This window comes from Lemur catta, chromosome 1 (assembly GCF_020740605.2).
Source record: "Lemur catta isolate mLemCat1 chromosome 1, mLemCat1.pri, whole genome shotgun sequence".
In the NCBI taxonomy this organism is placed as follows: Eukaryota; Metazoa; Chordata; class Mammalia; order Primates; family Lemuridae; genus Lemur; species Lemur catta.
Window position 1 is genome coordinate 135,276,551 of NC_059128.1, and position 26,426 is coordinate 135,302,976.

Sequence of the window (26,426 nt, forward strand, 5' to 3'; positions counted from 1 at the left end):
GAGATTAAAAAATCTGCCTCAAAGATTAGAAAGAGACATTGCAGGACTTTTAATATGTATGTGTATGCATGCTCTCCTTTTATTATAAAAATATTCATTACTCATTATCTCAGCATTCATCTATGTGTTTTGCACCTTGGCTTCCCCTACTGGGCTATAGGTCCCTTTAAGGACAAGGATTGTATATAGCTTATGGTTTTTTCCCAATTCACAGGATCTAGCAAAATCACTGATGCACAGACTTTCGGCAAATGTTAGTTGAAGGGATGGATTTTAAAATATTGCATATATTTCCTAATTTTTATAGCTTTGTATAGGAAAAAAAAAGTCACTTTCTTCCAATAGAGAAAGACTAATATGCTACATCTGGCACTAAAATTAGATTCCAAATGTTCTCGTTCCATATTTTAACCTCTATGTTGAAAAATGCCACTTGGCTTCATCTCACCTCTTACTGAAAGCCCAGGAAACCCTTACCCCCTCAGCAATAGGTGGTCTGATTTAGCAGCACAAAGACCTTCCTCAAGGCCCAAGCCAGGCCTTACCAACATGTTCCAATAAAACACATAACCTTCTCCAATAAGCTGAGCTATGACAGAAGCTGGGATTCAGCAAATTAAGGCCAATCACAATCTTGACAATCACATATATTTTAAAGACTAGGGGAAGAAGGTGGCTTTGGTTGAGGAAAGAGCACTGCATTTAAAGCCAGGAAACCCAAGATTTAATTCTTGTTTTACAAGCTGGGTGACCACAAGCAAGTCATCTCATAACTCATAGACTTTTATCTCATTCTGTGTATAAGGGAGATAATGATACTTATCTCAAAAGGCTGCTGGAAGATTAAGATCATGTACATGAATACACAGTGTATGATCTCAGAAAACACCGTAATCAATGTTAGTTGAGTGAAAATTAACTAAAAGCCTAGAATTTCCGGCTGTCAGTATGAGAGCAAGCATTTTTCGCTCATCAGGAAAATGTAATTATAAATTCATCCAGCTTTAATAAAACCTAGTAGACAAAAATATAAGCCAACAAAATAATTCAAGCCCACTTATTTCACTACATAAGGATACCTTACAACATGAACCACCAATACATTCCATTAAATAAAAGCTGAACTTGAGGCAATTAAAATTCAATACAATTTACAAAAATAGTTATTATACATGACTTTTCAGATGAAAAAAAATCACTGAATTGGGAACTATGATCTCCATTTTACTGCCAAGGAGATAGATGCTTAGAGAGTTAAATAATTTCTTTTCCCCAAGACTGCTTAAGCGCTGTACATCTCTGTATTTCTTTATCAAATCTCAATTAACATGTAATGTTTAGAATCACTTTTTAAAAATCAGTTCTTTTGAGGTTTAATTACATATAACAGCTTCGAGTATATGATTCAATGAGTCATGTATGTATCCATCACTATAATCATCATATATGTTAATAACACTCCCATGGCCCCAAAATGTTCCAGTGTGCCTTTTCTTTTCCCCCTTCCTTCTCTCCACTTTTAGCCACCGGAAACATTGCTCTGCTTTCTGTTACAAAGTTTTGTTTTTTCTAGAGTTTCATTTAAAGGAAATCATACAGAGTGTAGCCTTTCCGGTCTGGCTCTTTTACTAACATTTAGCGTAATGCATCCGAGGTTCACCCGTGCCGTTGCTACTATCATTCCTGCGTGCAGTTCATCCCTTTGCATTGCTGAGTCCTGGGTTATTCATGGATGTGCTCCAGTTTGTTTATGCCTTCACCAGTTTATGAGCAGTTGGAATGTTTCTTCCTTTTTTTTTTTTTTAATTTTTTTTTTTTGAGACAGAGTCTCACTCTGTTGCCCAGGATAGAGTGCCGTGGCGTCAAACTAGCTCACAGCAACCTCAAACTCCTCGGCTCAAGCGATCCTCCTGCCTAAGCCTCCCAGGTAGCTGGGACTATAGACATGCGCCACCATGCCCGGCTAATTTTTTTGATATATATTTTTAGTTGGCCAGATAATTTCTTTCTATTTTTAGTAGAGACGGGGTCTAACTCTTGCTCAGGCTGGTCTCGAACTCCTGACCTCAAGCAATCCACCCGACTCGGCCTCCCAGAGTGCTAGGATTACAGGCACGAGCCACCACGCCTGGCTGAATGTTTCTAATTAGAGTTATTATGAACGAAGTTGCTATGAACATTTGCATGCTAGTCTTTGTGTAAAAAATGTTTCCTTTCACTTGGCTAAATACCTAGGAGAGTAGGATTGTGGGTCACGCGATATGTGTAGATTTACTCTGTAAGAAATTACCAAGGAGTTTCTCAAAGCGGCTGTGCCATCTCACATTCCCACCAGCAGTGCGTGAGGGTTTCAACTTCCCCCTCCCTTACCAACGACAGCTACTATCTGACATCTTAGCTATGGGCACATGGGCTATGGGCGTGAAGTGGTATCTGATGTTCAAAATATTCCCATGCTCTTGTTTGCCTTTCATATATCTTTTTTGGTAGATTGCCTATTCAAATCCTTTGCCTATTCTAAAAAAATCGGGTTATTTGTCATCTTATTAATGAGTTGTAAGAACTCTTCATATATCTGGATGCAAGACCTTTATCAGGTACGTGTCTTGCAAATATTTTCTCCCAATTGGTGCCTGTGTCCCAAACTTTGGAGTCATCCCTGACACCTCTTTCACCTCACATCCAGTCCTCCTGGTTCTACCTTACAATGTACCCAACTCTGACACTTCTCACCACCTCCTCTGCTCCGACCTGGCCCCTCAGCTCTCACCTGGGTCACTGCAGTGACCTCTCACCTGATCTTCTTGATTTCTGCCCTTGCCCCGGCCTTGTATCCTAAACATAGTGTCCTGAGTGATCCTTTTAAACCATAAATCAGATCACGGCACTTTCCCAACCAAAACCTTCCGAAGGCTTCCCTTCACTAAGTCAAAACCTACAGACAGAAAAATAGAGAAAATTCCATTTACAAATTTTTGAGATCAGATTCGACAATACAGTATAACAAAAATGTTTTTATTGAATCAATTATAAAGGATGTCAAGCATAGTGTCTAAAAGTTCTAATCCCATTTGCCATTAAAAATTCAGCCACTTTCTGGAGAAAACACTAATTTCGCTGGGGCTGCCCAGGTTGTGAAGCAGCGTCATATGGTAGAGTGACTCTATGCTGAAACAGAGATAACCCTGTAATTAGTGTCCCCTTCTTGGTTCCAAGTTAGGTTAGCTAAGAGAGGAGAAGGGATTATTGTCAGGGAATGAGGTCAAGCAATCTTGGGGTTCTCTCTGTTCCTTTCTGCTTGACTCTTTAAGCAATTGCACGTGTGTTTATAAGGTTTATGAGAAGATTAACTGTACAGGTTTTAATTGCAATAAAGTTCTCTGTTAGTTGTTATCACTGACATGCTTGTTACTGTGACTCCTATTTCAGATCCAAGCGGACAATTCTTTATGCTCAGAGATTCAGATGAGTAAAGTTCCACTATGACCACGGCAACAAAGAGAGGTTAGGATCAAGACAGGCTTAATATCTCTTATCTGACTGTTTAGAAATTGTTGCTTCTGCCAGAAATAACACTTTCAAGTTAGTCTGACTGATTTCAATGCCCCTATTAAAATGTATTCTCATTCAGATTACATAGTCAGGTGCTAATGAGAATAGGGCCACTTGGGGCAATGATTTTTAAAGCAAGTTTTAGGATCTACGCACGGCTAAAAGGGACTAGAACTCACATAAAGGAAGACCCAGAAACACACAAAGCAGTTGTGGCTTTATGAGGCACAAATATATCTTTCTCTGAGTCCCATGTGAAGAAACAGGGTTTCCACGATTATTTTTAAATAGGGTTAGGAGATTTTTTAATTCTGAGGCTAACGAAATTTTATTTTCCCTCTGGGAGAATTACTTAACTTCTAGGAAATATCCATTGTTTTGAATTTTTTAATGCTGATAAACTGAATGACCACGAACTGAAATCCAAAACTAACACTGCCCTGTGAATCTCTCGGCCACGGTGCTTTAATGCCGTCAAATTTTATGTCATGGCAGATAGGAAAAAAATCAACTGTAGAACCAGGACTCAAAATCCTATATTGAAATAAGAAAATGAAGTTCATCATAGCCAGAAGTCAACATTGTTTTAGGGCTTAGAAACCCTTTGCTAAATGTCTAAATATTTTATTCAAGAGTGAGGAATGTGACTGTTTCTACTAGAAGCATTCCAATCTGGTCTGAGTTACTGCGAAAATAAAAAGAAAGCCATCATGTGCTCTCACAAAATTATTTCTTGGGTACATGTGCTATCTACTTTCTTTTTTGTGAACCAGTGTGAATAAAACCAACACCCATGTCTACATAGTACTCTAAAGCAAAACTACGTCAGCGTGAGAAGGAAAACACAGAAGGAAGGTGAGCCTAAGGCCATCTTGTGCCTCGCAAAGATGTACTTCTTGGTCTGGAACATTCTTAGGCAGTAAGGTGTTCTCTCTTGCCCCTTGGCATACCAGGCGTGTGATATTATCTTAACCTTACACCGGCTACGATCTTGTTGAAGAGCTGAGTTTAAGAGAAGTCAGTGAGATTTACTTTGGAACATATCAAGAAAACACGGCCTTGAGACCTCTGCTCTGCTCCTTACAAGTTCTAGGCCATAATAAATGTCTTTCAAAGAATTTTATTAAAACTACAGCTCTAGCCAAACCCTTCTCCAAGTAGGCTCATGTCAACAAATGCTTCCTCTTGGGCTACATCAAAGCAAATAGCCTCTACCACAGGCCTTACTGAGATATAAGAATAATAATAGTTGTTATTTATTGATCACCTCTTTGCATCTATAGGAGCCTTCCATATGCTATCCAATGTATTGCTCATAAAAAAAAATCCTCTCCTGAGCTACACATGGTCAGCCTTGTTTTACAGAAGAGAACACTAAGATTCAGAAAGTTTCAGTAACTTGATACCAAAAATTAGTACGAGATACTGGAATTTGCACCAGAAGCATCTTCATTCTAAGGTTTCAGCTTATGGCTTCCATGTTCCTGTCTATGATGGTTGCCTTTTCAAAGACTGTTGACATTTGGACAGGGAAATGGGTCATCTAGCTTCCTTGAACATAATTTCAAATAAATAACTGCTTCAGAGCGCACAACTGCTCCACTGAAACGGTAAAACCAGAGCTTCTGATTTTCCTTTTTGCGACCCTTTCCCACATTAGGTTTTCAAATCCCTATAGGCGATGTTAGAACTCCACACTCCTCCTAGGCGAGGCATCATTTCCAATGTTTCTCTCCACTTTCTACGACTGGCCGTCCAGAGCTGCATTCGCTGAACCTGTACTTCCCTCTTTGTTCCTAAAGACACCTGAGCCCTTACCAAGGTCTCCAACAAGTTCCGTTTGTGGGTTGATCATTTCCTCCTTCACTTGGCTTCTGGGACATGATTCTTGACTGTTCCTCCTCAGACTCCTTTACTGGTTCCTTCTTGACCTGCCAGTTTCTAAATAGTGGGGTAAGTCCCAGGGCTCGGTCCTTAGAGATCGTCTCCATGTATTCTCACCCCCTGGGTGACCCATTCTTTATCACGGCTTTAAATCCCTTCTATACATTGACCACTTTTATTTTTCTTTTTCCATTAGTCAACAGATATTTATTGAGTATCTCCTATGTGCCAGGCATTATTCTAGGAGCTGAGAGTTTGACAGTAGTTAAGACAAATGCTCCCTCATCATGGATCTGAGTTTAGGGCTCAGTGTGTTTAAAAGACACAGAAGTCAGTCATGCATCTCATAGCTCCTGTGCTGCTGCCGCTGTTTCCTGAGGGTCTGTGCCAGGTGATGCTTGCAGGTGCCAAGGGGTAATGGCGTCTTGGGGCGGAGACCTGGTGGTTGTTTCTGGGAAGAAGAGGTGAAGAGAGGACAGTACCTACTTAGGAGCCAAAACTAACGGAGAATCCTAACTCTTGTTTATTGAACATTTGCTATATGCCAGGGCATATGTGGTACATGCCCATCCCTCCGAATTCACGCTATGAGGCAGGCTCTCTTACCTGCTCTGCTTTATAGAGGAGGAATTGAGGACCTGGGAGCTGATGTGACTCACCCAAGCCCATGTGGGGAGAAGGTAATGGAACCAGGATTTGGCTTCTATCGTTTGGCTCCAAAGCCTGAGTTCTTAACCACTTGGCTTGACTGCTGGGGACGGTACAAGGTGGTGGCAGGAGCGGTCTGTAGGAGCGGGAGCCCAGCTTTCAGAGGGCTGTGGAGAGCTGTCCTGCATCCTGCCTTGGCCTGAACACCCTCTTGTCTGCGAGGGTGGAGCTTGGCCACTTTTAAACTCCTATCTTCATCCTCAACCTCTTCCCTGAATTCCAGACTGGTATATCCTACTGCCTGCTCACCTTGGATGTTTAAGAGGAAAAACAGTCCAAAACTACACTCCTGGTTTCCTCTTCCAAAGCTCTTCTTTTCACACACTTCCCTAGTTCAGTAAACGGCAACTTGGTTCATACTCTTGCTCAGCCCAAAAACCTCAAAGTCATGTCAATGTCTGCCAATGTCAAATTCACCAGCAAATCTGGGTGATGGCTTTGTCTGTACCTGTCAGATATACGCAGAATCCAAACACGTCTCACCAGCTGCTCTGTGGCCATCCCGGTTCAAGCTACCATTATCTGTCACTGCAATTACTGCAGTAGTTTTCCAACCATCTCCCTGCTTCGACCTTTACCCCCTTCATTCTATTCTTAACACAACACACAGACTCATTCTTTAAAACATAAGTCAGATCGTGCCACCCTGCTCAAAACCCATGAAAGTCTTCCCATTTATTCAGAGTAGAAGGCCAAGTCCAACCTGCCAGACTGTGCAAGATTTCACCTCCCATTCCTTCTGGGAGTCCTCTCCTATTAATTTCTCCTAACCTACTCGTCTCTGGGCTCCTTCGCTTTTCTTCAAATAGGCCAAGTACATTCCCACCTAAGAGCCATTGCACCTGCTATTTCCTCTTCCTGGAACCGTCTTGCCCTGTCCACACGGTTCATTCCCTTCCTTCCTCAAGTCTCTGCTTCAGATGGCCCCAACTTAAGACACCACCTTCCCTGGGCACTGACCACAACCCCCTCCAGCCCGCCCTCTCTCTCTGACCAGCTTTATTTTTCTCCATAGTATTTTTCTCTATTTGACACATATCATATTTTCTTGCTTTATTTTCTATTTTCTATTTTACTTAGAATGTAAGCCCCCCAAAGGTAAGAAACTTGTCTTGTTTACTCCTCTATCCCTAGCACCCAGCACAAATGGGCTATGAAATTTTGTGCTCGTTGGAACACCCAATAGCATCACCTCTGTCCTGACAAGGCTGCCTCTTCTACCTAAACTTCAGACCTCCCCTTGTGGCCCAGTTACCATGTAGTCATGTCATCCCACTGCCCTACAGACCCTTGGCTCAGTGGTGCCACTGAGGACTCATGCTCTATCTCTCTTCCCTCTCTGCCACCCTCTCTAATTAGCTGAGTCCATACGCTTGCCTTTTTGTGGTCCCAAGAAGAATGCTACAGGTCCAGGGGGCACTTAAAGACAGAATAAAATCTTCCTAAAAAGAGAGAGTCTTCTTCCTGAGGTCTATTTTTCGTTAGGAAAACAAACCATTCCCTCCGGGAAACTGTCAGCAGGCTGCCCTTGACTGTGCCAAACGCCCATGTCTTAAGTACAAGGGAAGCAGGGAGAGAAGTTGCCGGCGTGAGCAGCCTCTGTAGCGAGAGACAGAAACGTGTTGGGGGTGGCAGCGGTTGTCAGGTAGGACGGCAAGAGCGTCTGCGGCTGTGCATGTATTTTTCACTTCCATGATATTTTTCTTCTCCTATTTGTCTTCTCTTCTGTTACAGAGTTTTGTTCTTGCTTTAGAGATACCAGTATCTTATTCTGGCTCCATGGGAACCTTCAACATAATACTTTGACATTTTCTTCTGTTCCTTGGTTTATTTCTATTTTCTTGGGGTTCCCTTTTTACATTTTTTTAAATTTGTCTTTTGTTTTGTTTTGTGTGGTCTTTCATGTTAGAGATGTCTCTCCCAATTTGTCTTTTCCTATTTAAAAGTGAGACCCCAAAAGAGCTGACTGGAAAGAGTTGTGTGCCCATTGGGGGCAGAGAGTGGTGACAGATGGATTTAATAGCTGGTTCCCAGGGGGAGAGGTGCCCTTTTCAGTGGGAGATTCCCAAATACAACACGTGGAGCTCTTTTCTTTAGAACTATCCCGTTTCTTCTGAGAACATTCACTGGTGGGGTCTGGGGGTGGTCCTGTGCTTGGCGGCTGAGGAAGGGCACTGATGGTTCTAGACTCTCATATAGGAAGTTCAGCTGCATCTCCCCAGGCCTCTGTTTTACTTGGTGTCCACATTTTTGGTGCCTCTTTGGTTCGTTTTTTATGAAAAATTAATCTTTAGCTTCCTGCAGCAGTGGGAGAAGGGGAGGAGGCTGGTGGGAGAGGAAAGGAAGTCAGCTGACTCCCAGCAGTGGGAGGACAAATGTTCTGTAAAATGACGTCACCCCTGTCTACTGTCCCTGATGCCTCTGGAGCGATGAGTCTGTGTAACTGGCTCTTATTTGGTGTCATTCTCTGTAGGCGCTTGGGTCCAACTTAACCTCCATGCCATTAGGTCTGTAATCTCTGGCCCTGTCATTTCCTCTCTTGTTCTGTTTGTCACTGAGGTCATATATGTTAAATTACATGATGTTCTATATTAATGTCATTTTAGTGAACAATCAAATACGTATGGTCAATCTGTCATTTTAATATATTCTAGGATTTTAAGGATTATATAAATTCAAATCTGTCAGGGACCTTACAGATCTTAAAATCCAACCTCATCATTGTACAAAAGAATAAAGGAAAGCCCAGGAAAATTAGTTCTTTGCCAAAGTGAACCATGGTGATGGGACCCTTCTTCTGGGAGGCAGTAGAAAGACTATGGTCTTCAAACTCTTGAACCAGGCTGCCTGGTTTTGCATCTTAGCCTCACTCTCAGCCAGCTCTGTGATCTTGAGACAGTTTCTTAAAATCTCTGGGGCTCACTTTCCTCACATGTAAAATGGGGATAATGAAAGTTACCTAACTCATCAGGTTGTGGTGGGCACTAATGAATTAATATTTGTGAAGCACTTAAAATAGTATATTCACATAGTAGTCAATTTCTTATTAATAATAATAATTAATTAATTAATTTAATGATGGGGGTCTCTCACTATGTTGCCCAGGCTGGTTGTGAACTCCTGGCCTCAAGCAATCCTCCTGCCTCAGCCTCCCTAGTAGCTGGGATTACAGGTGCGAGCCATCACACCTGGCTAATATTAGTTTAAATAAATCTAACAACTTAAAAAAAACCCTATACCTATACTATTATACTACAAATATATCTTAATTTAAGAAATATTAGTAATAATTTATTCTAGTAAACGTGTTCTGCATATAGGGAGTAGTCTAACAATACTATTGATCACAGAGAAAAATGGCTACCCCTGAAAAAGTCTACATTACTCCATCCATTTGATGTATGTTTAAATTTGTCCAACAGAATAAACAAGCATGAAATTACATAATGGCTTTCAAAATGAAATATTTCACTAATCTTCTAAAATTACTAACAATTCTAATTTTTATAAGAACACTACCTACAATATTCCTTTTTGTAGGTCCAAACTGATCTGCACTAAAAATGAGTGGATTTTGCTTTAAATACAGGAATAAAACTAGGATACGCTTCTTTCACAGTTCGGTATCTCCCTGTGTACAACACAACAGTCACAAGTGATTTAAAGAAATAAAACCATTAACGCTTCCTGAGTGAGCTGGGCTCAGGAATCGGTGGAGTAAAGGATGTGTTTAAAAATCTATTTTCATTTTAGGAAATTATCTTCCTATGAGGAGGAGGGATAACATCATACATTTTCATTTCTGGATCTCCTCGACAGAAGCCAAGATGAACTTCAGAAGTGCACGCTTACCAGAATCCTAAATTGGGGCGACTTCTGAGCTTCCCTTTCAGCTGCCTTTCCTAATTAGAAGAGGCTGTACCCCCCAAAACAACAGAGAGAGGTCTGCAGGGCCCCACAGCCCACCCTGGTCCTCCAGCAGGGACCATGAGAGCTGCAGAGAGGAAGGGGTGACTGGGCTTCTGTGATCACTTGCTCACCAACACTTCCCACCACTGTCTTAGATTAGCATTTGTAGCAAAGGCACTGCTGACTCATCACTACGCCTGGCCTCCTGTGACTGCCCTTCCTGTTCCTGAGACATTCCTGCCTAGTCATTTCTCGCTGTGGCGTGAGCTTTGCGGGCCTTGACGTATTGTTGTGACCTTTTCCTCACTGAGAGCCATCCTGTTTTTATGGTATCATTATCTAATTTGTCAATGTCTGCTGGAATTCCATTTCTGTTCTCCAGGAGAAAAAAAAATGCTACGCAAACAACAACAAAAAATTTCCCTAACTATGCTGCAAATGAATACCAAACGGGTAAGCAGAATTTTAAATAATTCTTGTCCTAGAAAGCTATGGGTTCCAAACATTTTAATATGTGTTGAAATTATCTGAGCTGTTAATAATAATATTGTGTTTAATAATGGCAAACTCATGCCATAGAGGAATACACACTATAGTGTAAAACGAGAATAGAAACATTAAATTCAAATTGTAGTATAATACAATGACCATCATAAATGATTTTTAAAGATCATTTTCCCATAAATATTTTCCCCAAGCCATTTTATTACATATCCAGCTGATTTTTTTCCCCCTCCAAATCCAAATTATTTCCTGGTAACTCTCCTAACATACAAAATCCATGTGTTTTATAAAATACATAACGGACTATGTGATTTTATAAAGACCATAATGGCCTTGATGCTAAGTTTTACCTTCTACATCAGCTACAAAGTGTTAATAAAACAGCCTAATAATGTAAAATAAGGACAATTATTTTGCTGCCTGCAATTATTTTTCTGCAGAAAATTAGAAATTATCTGGGCATAATTAATAAAATGCATTATTATACCCTTTTTGGAAAAGATCAGGTGCAAATAAGTTAAATTAATTAACAGCACCCTTTGTGTGTGTGTGTGTAGCATGCTTAAGTTTCATGGGACCAGCAAGCTTTGGAATAAGTGCAGGAAATGCAGATAACACAAAATATAATGAATCCTGAGGTATCTAGGTATCTGATGTGATCAATACATGTGGAATCTCTAGCTAAAGAAAATTGACCTTAGATGGGATTGGAACTTTCCAGAACTGCTAGGCAGACAACGAGAGCCTAATGCGCAGTGACTCAGCAATGTGCCTCCCATGCTGGCTTTGGCCTTTCTGCCTTTTCGCAAGACCTAGTACCCACCATGTGCTCTGGATCTGCGCCTTGTCCTGTTTCCCGTGCCCAAGAAGTCCTTTCTCAGAAGCTTGCCCAACCCACCTACAGAAATACGGAGCTTCCGTCTCCCGCGGGTCCACCTCCTAGCGACGGGAATCCTTTTCCTCTCCCACAGATCCAAGAGATGGCCGTGGTGCTGTGGTTAAAAGCCCTGGTTCAGGAGTTAGACAGACCTCCACTTCCTAGCTGTGTGTCCTTGGGAATCCAACTAACCTCTCTGGCCTCAATGTCTTCACCTGTGAAATGGGATGTTAGTGGTGCCAACTTCACAGGGGTCTTGTGAGGGTTTAATGAGCTAATACACACAAAGCACTTAGACAACAGTTGGCCGTGATAAGAACTCAGTGAATATTACGTTTTATTAGGAGTGGTACCAACTTACACAAGCTGGCTGATTGATACCACCTACCTAGTTGCTTAGAGCTCTCAAGGTGTGGTCTTTCATCTGTCTTTCAACTGCCTATTACTCTTGTGCACTGAACTTCAACTTGCATCTGCAGCAAAGTGAGTCCCTTCCCCAAGATGCCCCCTCCACGGCCGGGTCTCGTTCCTCGTCCTGGATTCAACCCCAGATGTTGCAGTGAGCTGAGTGAAGCGCAGCTCTGTCCCCAAAGTGATCTCTCAAAACTAGATTGCCTCTATAACTTAATGACCACTTCTGCATTATTCTGTGTTTGCCCTTGTATGCTTAGTATGCCCTCCCAGTGTTTGCTTTTCATTAGGAAAAATAAACCCTAACAAGAATCTCCATAGAAAACCAAATTTGAATATAAAGAGTATACATGAATTAAATGCATGGATATTTATAAAATAAAAAACACTGCATGAAGCAACAACTAAAAACGTTGATATTAACCTTATCACACAAATAGGCTTTGTTTTCACTTTAAAAAAAAAAAATCTTTTACTTGATAGAATTAGAAATCTCAAAGTAAACTTGCCTAGAGCAATGCTAGATGATCTCTTTTTAGGCCAAACTAGACATTTCTTCATGCCAAGTTTCTTCATCTATGCATGTGGAAAGCCCGTAGTAAATATATCTTAAGGACCAGAAGTCAAAGAGAAAACAAGTATGTCAATACTCTTTGTTTCAGAACACCTAGGAACATGACAGATGTTTCAGCACCTCTAGCCAGAGGTCACAAAGAAATCACGTCCTGGCGTTCATGGATACTTTTGATTAATTTTTAAGGGTTTATGTGGATTGATTCAAATCAGCCAGGTCTATCCCTGATTTATTCTTTAGTTAATAACTCTCCCTTTGAAATCCATAAAAATGTTTTGAGGGCCAGGCATGGTGGCTCACGCCTGTAATCCTAGCACTCTGGGAGGCCGAGGCGGGTGGATCGCTCAAGGTCAGGAGTTTGAGATCAGCCTGAGCAAGAGCGAGATCCCGTCTCTACTAAAAATAGAAAGAAATTATATGGCCAACTAAAAATCTATATAGAAAAAATTAGCCGGGCATAGTGGCGCATGCCTGTAGCCCCAGCTACTCGGGAGGCTGAGGCAGAAGGATCGCTTGAGCCCAGGAGTCTGAGGTTGCTGTGAGCTAGGCTGACGCCACGGCACTCACTCTAGCCCGGGCAACAAAGTGAGACTCTGTCTCAAAAAAAAAAAAAAAAAAAAAATGTTTTGAGGATGTTCAAAAATATTTTAGATACTAAGGTGAAAAAAATCTGCAGCCTTAAGGGAAATACCCTATCACTTGCAAAAGAGTATTAGGGTGATATTACAGGATCCAATATTTTTAAATGACCAATGGGTAATGACAATGTTTCTGTTACATTTTAGCTATTCAAACACTTGCAAATGATATTGCTAAAAGGCAGGAAACTAGCAATTTTTATCCATTCCAAATTGTACATTTTTTTTCACATTTTAATATCTCCGAAATCAAGATGCATCTTACGATCCATGTCATGGCGTGGCATAATTCAGAGCATTTTTTTTTCTATCTTAGTGGCACATAAAGTAACAATCTATGATGTCTTAGATTTAATGAAATGTAAGTTTGTATGATTTCTTTTGTCTCTCTTATCCTTCCTTTTCTATTCCTTTATTTTCTTCTACTTCTTATTCCATTATTTTTTTCTTCTCTGTTTTCACTTAAAAATATATATGTATGTGTGTATGTATACCTGTACACCTGCCTTGGACTCACCTGGGACTTGCCCCAAACTGGGGGACTCTTCTCCTCCCGTCTCCAAAGAATTGGAGTCTTTCTGCCTCACCCCAAGCCCAAGGAGAGAGTCTGCTAATGACTGATTTCCTGTTGCTAAAAGAGAAGAAGGCATTCAACTCCAGGCACCCTTACTAGAAGATCATAGTTCAGCAAAAGGCCTGGTATAGGATAAAGTGAAAACTACTCACTACAACTAAGGATGCTGGATGCAGTTTAACCATCCTGTTCCCGTTCCTCACCAGCATGCATGACCAAGGACTGACTTAAACCCTTTGTTCTGAACTCTGGGAATGAGAGAGAGGAAAAAAATGTATTTGAGCATCTCTCTCCTCGTGGGACTAGGTTTGCGGCTAACCCTAACGAGCCTCTTTAATACACACACCAGCTTCCCCAGGGGCCCAGGTCCCTGTGTGGAAAAGCTCTCCATCCTACTGTGGTTACATGTTGGGTTGTATTTTAGCTCCTAAAAGCTTTCTCTCGGTGTTGCCAGCATGCAGGAATTATTAATGAATACAGAGCAGCGCACATTCAAACAACACAGGGGAGGGAGCTAGTGTAACTACGGCTCACTTAAAATAAAATTCCTCCCCCATTTTTTTTTTTTTTGAGACAGAGTCTCCCTCTGTTGCCTGGGCTAGAGTGCAATGGTATCAGCCTAGCTCACAGCAACCTCAAACTCCTGGGCTCAAGCGATCCTCCTGCCTCTGCCTCCCGAGCAGCTGGGACTACAGGCATGAGCCATGCCCGGCTAATTTTTTCTATATATTTTTCAGTTGTCCAGCTAATTTCTTTCTATTTTTAGTAGAGACAGGGATCTCACTCTTGCTCAGGCTGGTCTCCTAATTTTTAAAGACTTGAAGTTAGAAGAAGATTTTCCCTTTTGCTCCCAGGTTAGCTAACCAAACTGGTGGAAAATAAAGAGATCAGAGTGTTGCAGCCTGAATTGCATTTTATCCTCACATTGGATTATATACAAATTAATGAACCTTTAAACCAGGGCAACATTTAAGAGAGAATAAAGGAAAAAAAGCTTGGCAAATAATACATCCACATGCAAAAAAAGCTGGCTGAAAAGTCACTTGCTGGCACCTAACAATATTCTAAAATCCTGTGTTTCTCCACTCTGAGTCCCTTAGAATAGATATTTCAAAGGGCCTCCCACCTCTACACTGATAGAGCTTTCTTACTTACAACACACTAAATTGGGCACCTCAAGGGGAAGCTGAATTATGCCCGTTTCTCACACTCAGGAGTTGGTAAACAGCTTGAAGCTCAAGGACCCTTCACAATCCTTCTGGATTTGTCTTCCCAAGACCAGCAAGCTTTCAGCGACTGCAGAGAGCAAACAGGTGTAGTGAATTCCGTCTTGTGGAATATCTCCACGGTATTAGGGGAGAAAGATGAAAAGGAAATCATAGCTTCCCATAGTTTACGGGAAAACCTAGTGTGAATATTTATTATTCATTTTCTTAGAGGGTACGTCTTCATAGTTTATTAACACAACATAGAAGACATTTCGGGGGAAAAAAAAATAAGCAGGTAATTGTCCATTCACAGATAACGCTATTCTTCTAGCAATTATTAAGGCTGGCTTAACCTGGTTAGTAAATGCCAAAATGAAGCTCGGGGAAAAAATGATGCTGATTCATTTGGTGAAATTTCCTTCCTTTTCGCCTAATATATCTCGACGCATCTCTAGGGAGACAGGATGTTTTTAGGGGGCACAATCTTGGGCTCTGGAGTCACGAACTTAGATTTGAATACTAGATGCACCACTAGCGAGCTGCCTGACCTTGGGCACGTCACTTAACATCTCAGGTCTCAGTTTCCTCATCTGTAAAATGAATATAATAAGGCTAACTAATTGTTTCTTACTTTGTGCCTACTATTAAATCAATTGAGTTTTGAGTTTTCTTTATTCCTTTTCATCCTCTCTACTGGCTGGGAAGTTATATTAATACATAACATTTCTATTTTTTCAATGGTTACCCTTAAATTTCTAACAGGCATACTTTAACTTAAACTTGGAAGTTAACCATCATCTTTATGCTCCTCCCGAATAATACAGAGGACTCATCATTCCCTCCTGTTTACAAACAAGTATGGACTGGTATGGACCAAAATTTGTCATAATAAATGTTATTTAATTATTATTTTAACCAGTCAAAACTTTTTTGATTTACCTACACACTTGTCAATTTCGTCGTATCATATTCATTCTTTTGGATTCAGTTTTCTTTTTACTAAAATATACCCTGTAGGAGGTGCTTTCAGCCAGTGTTTGTTACTGGGAAACTCCTTTAGACTGTGATTACTGATGTCTTTATCCGGCACTCACATGGGATTAGTTGGAAATGAAAATCTAGCTTCACAATTATTTTCTTCCAGTATGTTGACAACACTACTCCTTGTCTTCTGATTTCTGTTGCTGCCTTTGAGAAATCTGTTGCAAGGACAGTGGTAATTCCTTTACAATCTTTCTTTCCTCTCCAGTTGCTTATACTATCTTCTCTCTGATGTTTTGTCTTGCAGTTTCACTAGGACATGTCTAGGTATAGACTTATTGTGCTACCTGAGTCTGAATATTCCTGTCTGTCATCAACTCTAGGACAGGATTAGACATTATCTTTTCAAAAACTGCCTCTCCTATTCTCTTTAGTCTTGCCTTATAGAATTCCTCTGTGACATATTTTGGGTCTGTCCATTCTATCCTGCATGTTCTATCCTTTCTTATTTTTCATCTCTATCTATGCTAACTCACGGGTAATTTCTTCAGATCTATCTTCCAGTTTGAAATTCACACCCATAATGACATTCAATCATCTGTTTATCCTATCTATTGAGTTACTGTCTTATCTATTTGATTGCTATCTTTCTTCCTGGTAGACATTTTATTATTCCACTTCTAAAAGTTCTCATTATTTTTTCTTTTCATGTTGTCTCATCTATTCTCTAAAATTCCTTAATTTATGCATTTAGTCATCTCAGGTGTAATTATTCTATATTCTCTTTCAGATCATTCATTTACCTCTCACTGCTATTTCTTTTCGCCAGCTGATCTTGCCTGTGAGGGATTGTTTCCATGCATCATTTATGATTTTGGTTTGTAAACTCAGGTTGAGTGAGGCTTTATCTGCAGGAATCCTGCCTAAGTTGTGATACATTCTCCAGAGAGGTTTTGGACTTGTTTCTACCAGGCACCCTGAGGGTATCAGCCTGAGACCAATTTTAGAGTTAAATTCTCAGATTGAGCTTTCCCAGAATATGCAGGTAAGGTAATTAAAACCTGAAACTGACATGCAGTGCAGACTTGCGTTTAAAAATTCCCAGGGGATACCTTACTTTCCCACCCCAGGACAAGTCAAGAAAGACAAGCTAGCTTCCTAGGGTCCCTCATCACTAAAAGGTGGATTTTTGACCAAGGGAATGCACTGTTGAAGGCGCTGGCTTCATATAAGGGTCTCATTCAACTTCTCGTCTTATTTAGGTCCACGGCTTTATCATTTTCTCCACCCTAAGTCCCTTAGAATACATATTCTCAAAGGCCTCCCACCTGTTTCTGCATGTGTGTTAAATCTGACACGTGGTTAAGATTACTAAAGCTGACATTCTTCCTCTCCACCCCTGCTTCTGGGAGGCCCCAGTTCACACTTATACTCTGATTCTCACACTACATTCCTGCCCCCTGGTTATCCTTTACCTTCTTATGAGCTCCAGGGAGCATAAAAAAGGCTTTGCTGTTACATTTCACCTAGCATTTTTAGGTGTTAGTAGCAAAGGAAGGTTTTTAAGTTGTCTATTCCATAAAGGTGCCACAAATTTTCTGTTAAGCCACATGCATGTATTAGTTTGAGAAAAAGAAAATATTTTTAGAATATATAGGCCAGGCACAGGGGCTCAGGCCTGTAATCCCAGTGCTTTGGGAGGCTGAGGGGGAGGATCATTTGAGATCAGGAGTTTAAGACCAGCCTGGGCAACACAGTGAGATCCCATCTCTAAAAAAAAAAAAAAATTAGCTTGGTATGGTGGCATGCACCTGTAATCCCAGCTACTGGGGAGGCTGAGGCAGGAGGATTGTTTGAGTCCAGGAGTTGGCGGTTGCAGTGAGCTGAGATGATGCCACTGCACTCTAGCCCGGGCAACAGAGCAAGACCCTGTCTCTATTAAATAAATAAATAAATAATAAAGTATGTAATATCATGGTGAAATACAAATAGGTGCTCATAAAATGTGTATCTTTGGATTAGAACAGCTGAAAAATGAAGGCCCATGGATGACTAAACTCTTATGCGAAATAATTGCTATTTAATTCTTTGTTAAATAAAATACACATTGGATACTTTCACAGATTTTGTTGATATTGTAAGATGAGCTACTGAGTTCGCCACTTGCATGCATGTGGGATGTCATACATGTAGCAAATTCTCTTTCAGGCAACTTCCAGACTTTCTCAAATAAGGCCACCATATGTAAAAGGAAAATTGTTGCATAATGATAATAATAATATATATATGTACTTAATATTTCTCCTACAAATACTTTAGGAGAAAAATATAACCAATTCATTTATAAATGTTTGAAAACCTATTACTATCTTAGGGAACAGTACAGTTTTGTGGAAAACCTTAGAAAATGCTGTGGGAAATGCTGATGTGCTGCAAAGGACATAGGCTTGAGAGACAGATAGGTCTGGCCTCTGATGTATTTTCTATTTATTGGCTGTGTGACATTAGGCGAGTTAATTAACCTCTCTGAGTCTCCATTTCCTCATGGGTAAAAGAAGAGATGAGAAATACCCAGCATGGTTGCAGTCAAGATTAAATGAGATAATGAATTCATCTAGCAAGTGCTGATTGAACATTAATAGAAACACAGAAGGAAGGATGGAAAGAGACAAGAAAAAAGGAAGGGAGGGAGAAAGAAAAACCTGAAATGTTAAGGAATTCAGGTTGCCAGTGTCCCTTGGTTCATTAAAGAACAGGAGTATGTTAGCCACGCCTTCCAATAATAAATCAGTCGAATGCTCATTTCAAAGTAATCCTTGTTTGTCTAGATTGCTACCATTCGTGCAAATTCATTGCATATCTTATGGAAAGTTTAATATAACAACAAAGGCAAGTCAAATTGCCTAGAGCCCCGAGATGTTTAGAGCCATCCGTCCCTCAGGAAGGTCCCTGTGGAAGACACCAGGCAACTGAGATCTTTCTGGAAAAAACTCCAAAAGCAACCTAGGAATGCTGAAGGCTGAGATACGGAGAAACATTGCCTCTCAGTAAAACGAACTTTCTTCTTTTTTTCCTCAAAAAAGAAATTTAAAAAGAATCACCAGGCAACAGGGTAGCAAGGAGCAAAAGTACACAATGCTGTTGACCAGCACCCACAGCAGCACCCAGAGCCCGGATCTCCACCCACCGCCACCAGAAACTTCTAAAGGCATAAACAGAATGCTTTAGCAGCCGTTTTTTCTGCTGAGATGGTTTTGAGATGCCTGTGCCCCATGAGTAAGTCTGGAAACATGCAGGAGCACCGACGCCCTCAGAGGACAGTGAGCAGTCCTGTGCCCCTTATTTGGTGGTGTTCATTAGTTTGGGTGTTTTTAATTGGTCCCTGCTCCCAGGGATGCTGAAAGAGCTCCAGTGTGTAAAGGGATAGTCAGCGTGAGTCTACCTGACACAGCGATGCATTCATCTCTGGTTGGGGACAGCTCGCAGTTCACGCCACACCCAGGACGATGTTTATGGGTTTTCCACCCACTTCTGAGGGTGTTCAGTTAGGAGGAAAGCGTGCCCGGAGTGAGCAGGCAGGCTTTCGCGTGCAGTAATCTCCCACGAGATGATGTGCGTCACCTTGGTAATGGACAAGAGGAGGACCATTTGGGAAGAAGGGAAGAGAAGAGACACCACAAGCATCCTTGGGTCCTACAGGATGTAAGGTGTGGGACCAAGGCTGAGATACACAGTGTGAGAGACTGGACGGGGGGAGGTGGCAAAGACCTGATGTCAACTACTGCCTTCCTTGGCCACCAGAACTCTGCGCAGGAGAACTCCCGCATCCGTGTCCCCAGGAGAAATATGTTCATTTGAAAATATCTGTCTAGATGAAGCGCTAATGATCACAGTGTCAATGGAGTTTTAGAAATGCAAATGTTTGTTCTGAACTAATATCACATAAACATGAGTTAACAGGGTGCGTAAGTGTTAGAATGTGCGCCTCTCGGTGAAAACCTTAGTAATATAAAGAGAGGTTGTCTACAGAAATAGACAATGAAATGGCATGAGAAATTATAAAGAGATAGCAGTATTGTTTAATTTGACATAAATTACAATGGTGTTAGTTTCAGCAAGGTCTGACTAAATTCTGGGCCATAGAACAAGCCCTCAACAAATTTAAAAGAATTGAAATCATATGATGTATAGTTTCCACAACAGAATTAAACTAGAAACCATACAGAAATATCTCTGGAAAAATCCCACAAATGTTTGAAAATTAAACAACATGAAATAACCAGAGTGAAAGAGGATGTCACAAGAGAAATTAGAAGATAGTTTGAATTGAGTGAAAATGAACATGATATGAACATTTGTGGAATGTAGCTAAAGAAGTACTTAAAAGAAAATGTATAGCGTTACATGTTTATATTAGAAAACAAGAAAAATTAAATCTATGAACTCAATTTCCATCTTATAAATCTTGGAAAATAAAAGCAAATTAACACCAAGGCAAACAGAAGGAAGGAAACAATAAAGATAGAAGCATAAGCCAATAGAACTAAAAACAGAAAGATGATAGAAAAACATCAAGAAAGCCACAGACTGATTCTTTGAAAGAATCAAAAAATTGACAAACCTCTAGGCACGATGGTGAAGAAAAAGAAGATAAAATTTAATAATATTAGGAATAAAAGAGAGGATATCACTACAGACCCTACAGACAATAAAAGATAATAAGGGAATATTATAAACAACTTTATGCCCAGAAATGTGAAGACTTTGGGAAAATGGACAAATACCTTGAAAGACACAAGTTTACTCGAGAAGAAAAATAACCTGAACACTCCTGTATCTACTAAAGAGATTGGACTCCTAGTTAAAAACCTCTGATAAAACTCTAGGCCAAAATATTAACAGTTTTACTGATGAATGCTACCAAATATTCTTGACCCTTATACCACATTAAAAAATTAACATAACACGGCTCAGAGAAATAAATTTAAACTTAAAACTATGAAACTTCTCCTTTAAAAACAGAAAGAAAATCTTTGACCTTAAGTTAGGGAAAGATTTCTTAGATATACCAAGAGAAAGAAACTATATTCTACTCTTTGAAAAAAAAAAAAAAGCACTGGTCTGAAAATGAAAAAACAACTCACTGACTGGAAAACATATTCAAAAAACATATCTAATAAAGGATTCACGGCCAAAACATAAAAAGAACTCTCAAAATTAAATAATAAGAAAACAACCCAATTTAAAAAATGAGCAAGATATTTGAACAAACACTTCATCTAAAAAACCATATGAATAGCAAATAAGCAGATGAAAATACGTTCAACATCATTATTCCCTGGGGAAATGCAAATTAAAACCACAATGAGATAACTATTCAAATAGGTAAGATAAAGAAAAAAATAAAGAAAAACTGATAATACCAAATGCTGTCAAGAATGTGGAGCAATTGAACTCTCACACTCTTGCTGGTGGGAATTCAAAGTGGTTCAATCACTTTGGAACACAGCTTGGCAATTTCTTATATACATTCATCATATGATCACCATCTTACCCCTAAATGTTTACTCAAGGGAAATGAAGACATAAGTACACACAAAAGCAGCTTTATTCATAATCACCCCAAAATGGAAACACCCCAAATATCCTTCAGCTGATAAATGGATTAAAAAACTGCCATATCCATGTAATGGAATCCTATGTAACATTAAAGAGAAAGGGGCTACTGACACACATGATACAGATGAATTTCAAATGCATTATGTTAAGATTTACTAAGGCTACGTGGTATATGATTATATTTAGATGACATTCTAGAAAAATCACACCTTTAGGAAAACATAGCAGTGGTTGCCAGGGCCTGGGGGTTGGGGACGGTTGACTGCAAAAGACACAAGCGCATTTTTTTGCAGCAAGGAAATGTTCTATATCTTGACTGTGGTGATTTACGTGACATATGCATTTGTTGAAACTCACAGAACTGTAAACTAAAAGGGATGAGTGCTACTACATGTAAATGATACCTCAATAAACCTGACTTTAATATTCGAAAGATTTTAAAATGTCTTTTAAAAGCTATTAACCAGGGACAAATACGACAAGCATCAGAACCAACTGAATGAGAAAAATCTTGTAAGAAGAAAGCACAGGAATGTAATTCAGGACAAAAGGAATCTAAAGGGAGCAGCTGAGGGCAGCTCTAGGAGCAGAGAGTGGTCTCCAGCCTACAGCCGGCAAGGGACCAAATCCGGCCAATAGCCAGTGTTCTTGGAAGAGGACCCCAAACCCCAGAGGATATCAAAACCCCCACTAATGCCTCGATTTCAGCCTGGTAAGACTCTGAGCAGAAAACCCAGCTACGCCATGCCCAGGTTTCTGACCTGCAAATACTGTAAGATCAGCAATGTGTGTTGGCTTACAGCCACCAAGTTTAGGTGATTTTGTCACACAGCAATAGAAAGCCAGTTCCAAGAGTGATTAATGAATTAAAATGTGTCAAGCTAGTTTAGTCAATGAGAATACGTTCATGGTTTGACCCCAAGAGTTTCTCACCCAAAAGTAGGTTAGTTTTAATAATTTACTCTACATTAAATCAAAAAACATCACAAGACTTCCCTTTTCTAACTCCAGGCCATGACTGCAGCCACCTAAGTACTAAGTCTCCTCTCTGGGCTGGACACCTTGCCACAGGTCAGGTCTCCAGGCCCAACGGTGACATCCAGTGTAGAAACACACCAGTGTTCACACACTGACCACACTCATTTGTGAGGCTGGACACCCGCAAATAACCACTGTGCTGATCACCATAAAAGAATGCATGAATCATTCCTGAAGAGTCTTTCCATCTATGCGAAAATAGGGAGAGGGTCCCCCACCCTCCAAAGAATATTATTTGAATTCTTATAGTAGGTTGTAGTGTTCTTGCAAATTAAAAAAAAATTACACTCTTCATTTTCATTAACATTACTGATTCTTTTATGCTAAAGCATGGTTACAGCAAAACATTGTGCAATGAAAATAGAACTTGGAACAACTTACCCGGTAACTTTTTAGTCTGATGAAATCAACCTTCATGGAGATAAATCGATCGGAATTTCGGCTGATGTTCTTAAGGTGCTCTACGAGATCGGCACAGAATTTGTAACCTCCTTTGAGCACACACAGGACCATGATGTCACTATATCCTATGTCTTTCATAATATCCTTAGCCAGCCGCTCGATTCTGAAAGAAGGGATACAAGATATATTGAAGCACAACCTCTTCTGAGTATTTCTGTTGCTTTAATAAAAATGCGTGACATATTATACATAGTAGATTACTCAGGGGAAGGTAGAGAAAAGCTTAGGAAACAGAAACCTACAGACAGAAAAGCTTTGTTAAGGTTGGACACAGAGAGGGTGTTCAAAACATACTTCTGATGGCCACATCATCAAGGGTATATTCTTCCTCTATGTCACAAAAATTACTAAGGTGTAAAACATAATGTCAAAAATCATGGCTGCTATTATTTTATCACTACAAAGCCTGGTTGTTACCCTTAACAATGTTATGATAGTATTTGGTGATATGATGCTCATTTTATAGTAGAGAAGAAGGAAATGGAGAGTGACTCACCCACCTTATGACATTATAGGACACTGGAGGAAAAGTCAAACCCACGGTAACTACCAAAAGAATAACAGGTATCTTATATTTAACACAAGTAGCACACACTGCCTATGTGAAAGTTGCCCCAGAGTACCTCGGCAGGAGGCAGCATTTCCATGGAACGTCATGAAAAGGCCGCCCCCTGGAGTTGTGCAGTGTGATCTGGCAGCAGTCCTGCCATGTGATACCTCATTTGGAAGTTGCCCCTGTATTGTTTTCTAATTATTTCATGTCTATAAGTCCATTGCCCATATACCATACAACATTAAAACCTTAAATGGAGGCCAGGCACGGTGGCTCACACCTGTAATCCTAGCACTTGGGCGGCCGAGGCAGGAGGATTGCTTGAGGTCAGGAGTTCGAGACCAGCCTGAGCAAGAGCGAGACCCCCATCTCTATTAAAAATAGAAAGAAATTAACCGGACAACTAAAAATATATAGAAAAAATTAGCTGGGCATGGTGGCGCATGCCTGTAGTCCCAGCTACCTGGGAGGCTGAGGCAGGAGGATCGCTTGAGCCCAGGAGTTTGAGGTTGCTGTGAGCTAGGCCGATGCCACGGCACTCACTCTAGCCGGCCAACAGAGTGAGACTTTGTCTCAAAAAAAAAAAAAAAACCTTAAATGGAGACAGGATCTAAGGCACATATTTAAAAAAAAAAAAAATCCCCACTGGCACTTCAAATAGAATTAGATCTAAAATAGATGAACTGAATTACATATATAATATAATATATTCTACATATGTAACATATATACAATACACATTTTATATGTGTGTGTGTCCATATACATACACACATGCACATAGAATGGTAGCCATGGTCTCAGGCAATGTTTTTCTAAATATGATCATCAAAAAATGTACATCAGACTATCTGGCATGCTCCTTAAAAAGGGACGTTTGTTTTCAGCATGATGGAGTAAGGAGGTCGGCACATCCTCTCCGCAAAAGACAACCTATAGATCTGGACAAAAACATCAAAAACAACCATCTCAGCACTCTGGAAATCAACCAAAGGCATGCAACAAATGGAGAAGCATTTAAATCACGAGCACAGGAACACGCAGAAACAGCACGAGTCTGTGGCATTCTTGCCTGGGCATGCTCCCATCACCTCCACCTCCAGCACTGCCCAAGGGAACTCCCTTGATTGGGAACACTGTAAGCTGAAGTGGCCATCTCAGTAGCTCAGCTCAATTACCCTGAGGTGTGATCCCCTTTGAGCAATGAACTGGTAGGGTAGTTGGGGATTTAACAGGGAGTTTAGGGGGTTTGACAGTCATAGAGCAGGGTATACAATAAGTTCTTTGTATGTCTCAAGTTGACCAGAGGCTGTACGTATGCACAGCAGAGATAAGAGTGAACCCAAACCACCCATACACCCTTGGGACAATGGAGGCTGTATGCATGTGCAGAGGACACACAAGAGAGCCTAGGGAAAGTAAAAACCCAGAACACTTGAAAAAGGCTGGAAATTTGAATACATTTGCCAACTCATACACACGTCCATCAGCAGAGAGTGGAAGCTTTACTGGCTCAAAGGGTTTGCGCGCAACTTCTAACCAATCGTGGGCTGACCACTAAGCTATTCAGACACAGCATGAACCCTAATAAGTAAGGTTTAAAAACGAAAACAAGAAAAATCAACTACACAATTATCAGAGGCCACACATTGAGGGGAAGACACATTTCACAGAGCGGAAGACAAAAAAAGAAACAAAGAACAACAGCAATGAATAGTTATTAATACAAATATGATAGATACTAAACTGATTATATCAATAATCACTTTAAATATGCATGGTCTACATACACCAATTAAAAGACAGAGACTGTCAGAGGGGATAAAAAAAAAAAGACCTAACTATATGCTGCCTACAAGGAACCCATTTTAACTATAAAGACACAGACAGATTAAAAGTAAAGGGCTAGACAAAGACATGCCATGCTAACACTAATCAAAAGAAAGCCGGAGTGGCTACATTAACTTCAGACAGAGCAGACTTCAGGGTAGAGAAAATTATTAGGAATAAGGAGGGATGGTACATAATGATAAAGAGGTCAATACCCCAAGAAGATATAACAATCTTTAATGTACACGTTCCTAACAACAGAGTGTCAAAAAACTGATAGAACTGCAAGGAGAAACAGATAAATCTACCATTGCGTTTGAAGACTTAGACAACCCCACTGTCAGTAACTGGCAGATTCAACAGTCAGAAAATAAGTGGGGACACAGCTGAACTGAGCAGCACCATCGACCAACTGAATCTCATTGATGTGTACAGACTACTTCACCCAACAACAGCAGAACACACATTCTTCTCAAAAGACACCAATGGGAAAATGAAAAGACAAGCCAAAGACTGGGGAGAAATATTTGCAAATCATATATCTGATAAAGGACTTGTACCCAAAAACTATAAAACACTCTTACAACTCAGTAAGATGACAAACCACTGAAGACAAACCTCTGTATTCCTAATAATTTTCCCTACCCTGAAGTCTGCTCTGTCTGAAATTAAAGCAGCTACACCAGCTTTGTTTTGATTAGTGTTAGCATGGCATGTCTTTGCTGTCCCTTTACTTTTAACCTGTCTGTGTCTTTATATTTAAAATAGGTTCCTTGCAGGCAACATACAGTTAGGTCTTTTTTTTTTTTAATCCCCTCTGACAGTCTCTGTCTTTTAATTTGCAAAAGACTTGAATAGACATCTTTCCAAAGAAGACATATGACTAGCTAACAAGTACACTAATGATTAGGAAAATACAAATTAAAACCACAATGAGATACCATTACACACCCACTAGAATGGCTGTAATCAAAAGGACAGACGATACTAAATGTTGGCAAGTATGTGGAGAAACTAGAATCCTCATACACTGCTGGTGGGAATATAAAATGATGCAATCACTTTGGAAAATAATTTATAGTTTCTTAACCTTACCAAAAACCC

The 26,426-nt window shown here is 40.2% G+C and overlaps 1 protein-coding gene across 3 annotated transcripts in view; it reads right to left on the reverse strand.

Moving 5' to 3' along the window:
- Nucleotides 1-26,426, reverse strand: part of PRTFDC1 (phosphoribosyl transferase domain containing 1) — a 91,319-nt gene that overhangs the window by 52,923 nt on the left and 11,970 nt on the right. For all 3 annotated transcript variants that reach the window (XM_045535050.1, XM_045535059.1, XM_045535069.1), the window contains exon 3: nt 22,859-23,042. In XM_045535050.1, coding sequence (XP_045391006.1) covers nt 22,859-23,042 — 184 coding nt within the window. The remainder of the gene's footprint in view (nt 1-22,858; nt 23,043-26,426) is intronic.